The sequence below is a fragment of the Chrysochloris asiatica genome, unplaced genomic scaffold (assembly GCF_000296735.1).
Source record: "Chrysochloris asiatica unplaced genomic scaffold, ChrAsi1.0 scaffold00198, whole genome shotgun sequence".
NCBI classification, from domain to species: domain Eukaryota; kingdom Metazoa; phylum Chordata; class Mammalia; order Afrosoricida; family Chrysochloridae; genus Chrysochloris; species Chrysochloris asiatica.
The window spans coordinates 2,825,232-2,832,453 of NW_006408716.1; the positions used below are offsets into that span (position 1 = coordinate 2,825,232).

General features: G+C 41.9%; 1 protein-coding gene across 1 annotated transcript in view; it reads right to left on the reverse strand.

Annotated features, from left to right (window-relative positions):
• Positions 1-6,764: 6,764 nt before the first annotated feature.
• LOC102811182 (prothymosin alpha-like) overlaps positions 6,765-7,222 on the reverse strand; it is a 1,154-nt gene continuing 696 nt past the window's right edge. Inside the window, exon 2 of the mRNA XM_006872456.1 lies at positions 6,765-7,067. Coding sequence (XP_006872518.1) covers positions 6,765-7,067 — 303 coding nt within the window. The remainder of the gene's footprint in view (positions 7,068-7,222) is intronic.

The window sequence follows — 7,222 nt, forward strand, 5'->3', positions numbered from 1 at the left end:
TCACTATGAGTCAGAACCATGGCACATAACCACCACATTCAACCCTCAGATTCCTTGGGAAGACAAACAAACCAGTTACTCTCGAGTTGATTCTAGGCAGAGTAGAACTGTGCTCCAATGGCGGATTTTTCAGAAGTAGATTGTTAGGTCTTTCTTCTAAGGTGGCTCTGCATGCACTCAAACCTCTAACCTGTTCATTAGCAGCCATGCTTGTTAACTGTACCACGGCAGGACCACAGACTTTGTAGAACACATAATTCATGCGTCTTTCCCAAAGCTGTCTAACTAGCATAACAAATTGTTGGAAATAAAATGAAAGACAGAGAACCCTAACATCTGTGCAATTCTTGCTACTCACTCTGAGACACATCTCCTACCTTGCAATCCTGCCTGTGACCTTGGGCTCTCCTTAATGCTTCAGCCAGTCTCTTGGTGAGTGTAAGTGTGCAAGATTGCAAGAGGTTGCCTTCAGGAGCATCTTGCCTTTAGCACACACCCTGGAGTATAAGGGTGACATCAACTCATTTTAAGTCATCACACTAGGATAAGAGCAAAGCTGTCTCTTCATCCACTGCCAATGCATGGTAGGAGGTGGTGCTTGGGATGGGATGTTTTTGTGACCTATGGGATGATTCCATGCATGACCACTGGATGAAGAGACAGATTCTTTCCTCCTGGTGTGAAAAACTGAAGAGTTGGCAGAATCAGGGCTCTTGGTCTAACTAACTCGTAGACAGTCATGCCAATTATTTAGGAAACTTGAGTGTCCATTAATGACAGAGGTGAAATAGAGCATCTTTATGCTAAGCCGGGAGTTCTGGTGTGATGCTGTGAGTTAATGCACTAGACTGCAAGATTGGTTTGAACCACAAGGTCAGCAATTCAAGCTCACCAGCCGCTCCTTGGAAACCCTACATAGGGTTGCTATGAGTCGGAATCAACTCGATGACACTTAACAACAACAACAACAACCACAACATCAACATGCTGAGCTTAGGGTGTGTAATGGTCTTTGGAAAGTCTCCAATCTTATATTTGTCTAATCCTGGTAGTTGTATCAGCTAACTCGATCCTTGCAATGCAACTTCATGAGTTTCTGGGGCTAATCATAACTTCGGGGTGGGCTCCATAGAGGTGTAGTAGGGGTTGTCCATAAACTCAAAGCTTGTCTGACCAGGACAGAGCCAACTTCTAAGGAAGTGATTCCAAACTGCACTTTTCTCGAGAAGGTGTTCTGGAACCTTTTGCATGATTTATTACTAAATCAATTTTGTTATATTGATTGGATCAACTGGTCAGGCAAGCAACTGGCCACACATGAAGTGGAGACAAAAGAAATCATGTATGGAAGGGCAATGTAAGGACACCACCTCTGGAATGATGACTTAGCTGTGATCCTGATGGTTTTGATGTGTTAGCAGTTATTGGATCTGATCAAATCCACTCTCTTGGGGAGAACAGATGCTAGGTGAACCTTATTTGAGCTCAGAATCTTATCTTTAAAGGTGAAAACCCTCTTACTAGCTTCAAAGAAGCTGGCTTGACAAATTGTAGTGATGACATTTATATGTGAGTTAAGGATGTTTTTTGATCCCAAATTGTTTACTTTTTCAGAGCAAACATAAGTTAAAAAACAAAGAACCAACCCTCTGGGGACAAACTCAAATTGTTTTTTATGTAATTCAGTAAGAAGATTTTTAGCCATTTAGAGCCTGCATGCTTTGTATGCCCATCCATGAAACTGCACCCAACACCTGGGAGTCCTAGATAAGACTGTCGTTATAAAGACTTTAAGGTACTGCCACTCTGGGGGTTCTCCGACTTTTCTGCAGCTTCCTCCCCTCCCTTCTCTTCCCTAGGAGTCTTCATGCCTTCTTCCCCTTCTGGGGGCTCTCTGGACCACTTGCCTATGAGAGCTCTCCTGCTGTGGGAGACCTCTCCTGCATTCATGTGTTGACTTCAATCAATGGAGTGTTGGTGTGGCGGTGTAGGTGTAGGGTAATGCACTAGACTGAAAGGTCGGTTAGAATGACAAGGTTCAAGCTCACCACCGGCTCCTTGGAAACCCTATATGGGCTTGCTATGAATCGGAACCTACTTGACAGAATTTAACAACATGCAATGCTATCTTTTGCTGTTTAATAAGCTTCTGTCCACTGGAGTTGATGGTGGTCTGCTCTTTGCATTTTTGATGTACAATCTGGGTGTATCCTCAGCCCCAGATCACGCAAGCCGCTGAGTTCTGATGCTTTGTGGTGACTTTGCCTTCTGACTCTGTGAGTTCCAGTTTCCCCCAGTGCAGGACCTGTGGGAACCCTGCTGTCAGTTGTACCATGTTTGACTGGCATGTTACTTGGTGTTTGGCACCTGATTGCTCCAACACTGCCTACACTGAAAATTTAATCTTGAACTTTGCTTTGGCTTAGACCTATGATCTTTCTGGGGAGGTTCACAGTGAATGTCTCTGTAAGATGGTAGCTGTGAAACTGTCCTTACCACCACTGTACCTGTGACTTTTCAGCGGCAATGCCTCCATGCCTCCAGATACTGGGCATTCTGGTTAGAAAGCAAATGTGAGTTACCTGAAGACAGAATAGATTGAAGCCTGGTGGTCTGCATGTAGCAGCAGTGTTCTTCTTTCATTGTTGTGTGATTGTTGTTGTTGTTAGGTGCCATCGAGTCGGTACCGAGCCATAGCGACCTTATGCACAGCAGAACAAAACACTGCCCAATCCTGGGCCAACCTCACTACTGTTGCCACGCTTGAGTCCATCGAAGCTACCACTTGGCCAATCCATCTCATTGGGGGTCTTCCTCTTTTTCTCTGACCCGCCACCATACCAAACATGACATCCTTCTGTTATGTGATTGTACAAGGTATGAAAAAACACACCTTTATTATTTATTCTCATTGTGATGGATCATTCTGATGGATATTTGAGTTGTCTCTAGTTTTAGAGCATAGTGGTTACGAATCGGGCTGCGAACCGCAAGGTCAGCAGTTCGAAACTACCACCTGCTCCGCGGGAGAAAGATGAGGCTTTCTGCTCCCGTAAAGATTAACAACCTGTGTAGGGTCGCTATGAGTCGGAACCGACTCCACGGCACATAACAACAACAATGAATAAAGCTATTAAATACCTACATGTATAAGGTTATGTGTAGAAATATGTTCTCATTTTTCTTGGGTTAATATAAGCCATTGTGTTTTCAATAGCCTCATATGGATGCGAAAGCTGGACAGTGAATAAGGAGGATCGTGGAAGAATTGATGCCTTTGAGTTGTGGTGTTGGAGGAGAGTACTGAAAGTGCCATGGACTGCCAAAAGAACCAATAGATCTGTTTTGGAGGAAGTGCAGCCAGAGTGCTCCTTGGAGGCCAGGATGGCTAAACTTCGTCTCTCCTACTTTGGACATATTGTCCGGAGGAAACAATCGCTGGAGAAGAATGTCATGCTGGGTAGGGTGGAGGGTCAGAGAAAAAGAGGAAGACCCCCAACGAGATGGATCAGCCAGGTGGCATCATTGATGGACTCGGGTGTGGCAGCGGTAGTGAGGTTGGCCCAGGATCGGACATTGTTTCGTTCTGCTGTGCATGGGGTTGCTATGAGTCGGTTCCGACTCGATGGCACCTGACAACAACAACAACAATAATATACCAACATGCAGTCCTGGCATGGTACTGTAGGATAAGCACTAGGCTGCAAGTTTGGTTTGAGCTGCAACTGCAAGGTTGGTGGTTCAAACGTTCTAGCTGCTCCTTGGAAACCCTGTACAGGGTTGCTGTGAGTCAGAACAACAAAATAGACCCAAGAGTAGAGTAGTTCGTTATAGAAAAAGTATAAATTTAACTTTGAAAGATGTCAAGTGGTCTTACCAATTTATACTCACCCTAGCAACGTGTGAAAATTCTGGTTGCTGCACATCTTTGCCAACATTTAGTGCCATTCATCTTTTATCTCGCCATTTTAGTGGATGCGTAATTGTTACTGTGGTGCTCCCTGTTGAACTGGCAGAGACTTTCCCACATCTGCATTGCCTTCTAATTGCTCCCCTTGTTCAATTCTGCCCCCCCACCTCATAAGAGTTATTCCCCAAAGTGCTATTCCCCAATACATGTTAAACACGCCTATCTCCCTTTCAACATCTGCTTCTCAGAGAATCCTGATTGTCCCTTTTGCTTCCAGTCTTAGTGGTTTGTTTTACTATGTTGTTCTTGTTAATGTGTGCTGTTGAGTCAATGCCAACTCGTAGCAACCCTGTGCTTGGTTTCTAGACGTGGTTGGTGGATTGGATACTTCTATAAGTGGATTTGACTTCTTGGTGGTATTGTCATGTATGTTAATATAAGCTTGTTGTTTGCTGTTGTTATTTCTCTGACCAAAGAACTTTCTTTAGTATATTTTGAAAAGTATGCCTGTTTATTACAAATTCTTTTAATTTCTGCCTGTGTGGAAATGCCCTAACTCACCATAGTGTTTGAGGGACAATTTTGCTGTATCTATGATTCTTGATTGACATGTTTTTCTTTCAGAACTTTATATAGGTCTTCTCATTGTCTTCTTGCCTGCATGGTTTCTTCTGAGAAATTTGAACTTAGACTTAGTGTTCCTTCTTTGTGGATAACTTTTCATTTTCCCAAGCTACTCTCAGGATTCGTTCCTTTCCTTTGGTTTTGGAAACTTTGATTATGAGATGTCTTAGTGATTTCCTTTTGGGATTTCTCCTGTTTGTTCAGTTTCTTGAAAGTTTATCTTCTAGTTTTTCATGGTATTAGGGACATTTTTTCCCATAAACTCTTCGATAATTTTCTATGTGTTTTTCTTTGTTTCTTCCTGTTCTGGAATTTCTGGCACACTTCTAATCTCTTTTAATTGTGTCCCACATAAATCTTATGTTTTCTTCAGATGTTTTCCTTTTGTCTGATTATTCTTATAGTAGACTAGGATTGAGAGATTTGTCTTCAAGCATACTAATCCAGCCTTACATTGGTTCACATTAACTCCTCTGCCCTTTTAACATATTATCCTTTTCTGAAATCTTAGCATTATCTTCTGATATTCTATTTGCAGATTTTGTATTGTTTCAATTTTTTCTTTTATTTTGCCCATTTGTTCTGATAGTGTTTTCCTGAATATTTGTAAATATTTTTTCCCTGTGTTTTCCTCTGCAGCTTTCTTGATCTTTCTCTCCATCTGTTGAAGATACCTAAATATCATTCTTTTGACTTCTTATACGGTAGTCCCAATATCTTTTCTTCATCACAAATGTTTTCTGGCTCTGCATATTGGTTACTTTATTTGAGATACTCTGTCTTGTTTCTTCTTTAAAACTGAAAGACTCCGTTGTCTTTGAGATATTGTTGTGTCCCTGTATTTGCATTGATTGATGATTGTGTGTTGGTGAGTTCTTAGACACTCACCACTGACTCTTTTTTTTTAAATTTTAATTTAAGGTTTTTATTGTGGATTGAGTGAAAGTTTACAAGGCACATCATCAGTTTCACATTCAACAATTCATATAACTTGTTTCATTACATTCATTATAATCCCCTCCATATACCATCAGTTAAAAGTATTTCTCTCTATCCACTTTAGCTTTTTTAAAAAAACACAACAAAAAAACCCACTCAGGCATATATAATAAATTACATCTCCAAAGGGCACATTCTGCAAGTCTGCTCCTGGCCACCAGCTCTTAGTCCTTCTCTTCTTAGTCCATGAATCTAGAGTCCTCAGCCGCTCCCCCTCTCCATGCCCCCATCTCTGCCTCCATCTCTGGCGCTGCTGCTTCTCTGGATAAGGTTCCACATTCCACTTGTGCTTGTCTTCCTTGATGATCCTAGGGTCCTCTGTTTCTGGACTGTAAGATGAACTACTCCCCTTTTTTTGTTACAAAACTTCTACCTTTAGAGTTGTGACAATCACAATTAGCCACAATAACAATTACTCACTATTGAATAAGAATCTTATCTCCATCTCTTTCACCAGACCTGTCTAGACAAGATGAAAACTATTCAGTGGGGAGTCTATCCACCCTCCCCCCAACTCTTAAACTAAACTCCTTCTCTTTTTTTGTTAGAACAACTCAGTAAAATAAAATTCCGGTTTATTGTTGGACTACATTGTTTCACACATACATCAAACAGGCCCTCCCCTCCAAAAAAGTAAAAATAAATAGTAACTTCATAGACAAAAAAAAAGGGAAAGAAACTTTATCTTTGGCCTTTTAAAATCATCTCATGCAAACCAACTACTTATAGTACAGTTAAGTACATACACAAAAAAAATTACTGGAATGCTCAGAATAAGATTGTAATTTTTGTTGTTGTTATTTTTACAAGTTTTTATTTTTTCTTCTCCTTTGAGCTTATAATGAACATGGTCACACCACAAGTGAAGTAAAAATCAGGACAGATAACACTCCAAAGGCTGGTTTGGCCATCTGAGATCATTAAAAATAGCTGACCCCTAACAATATGTTCAAAAATATAAAATGTAAATAAAAAATACAAAGAAATTTTCCTTTTAAGGAAAAAACCAGTGCCTTGGAAGTTTTGGTTCTTTTTCTCCCCTGTTGCAAATTGACATTGTGGTTTGGCTTGGGTGGTGGTGAGCATGTGTTCTCTGTGGCTAGAGCTCCCCAAAGTGGGTGGGTGGGACTCTCTAATCAAAGGTGAGCACGTTTAGATTCTGAAACGCGAAGTGGAGGGTGGATAGGTCACGGTGGCCTATTTTAAGTTTAACTGTCCCTATTTTTGCTGTCTAGTCATCCTTGTAGGTCTTCTGCTTCTTGGTGTCAACATGATCCTCAACATCTTCAGCTGCCCATGTGGCTGTAGCTACCGCGGCTTCCTCATCTTCTTCCTCGCCATCACCTTCTTTCTCTTCCTCCTCCTCCTCCCCATCTTCTTCCTCTTCCTCGTCTACCTCATTGTCAGCCTCCTGGTCCCCATTTTCCTCAGTAGCAGTCCTATAAGTGGGTGCATCGCTTCCATTTTCTGTTTCCTCCACAACCTCTTTCTTCTCCTTTAAGTCCTTGGTGGTCTCAGAGCTGGTTGTCCACAGCTGTGTCTGACATGGTGGGACATGCCAGTGATCTGATACAGAAGATGACAAAGAGATCGCGAGTTCGGGGACTCTGGAGAGAGAGCTGTGGGAGTCCACAGTGGAGGAGATGGCTGCAATGAGTGGGAGCAGGACCCGGTAACAATGAAAAGATG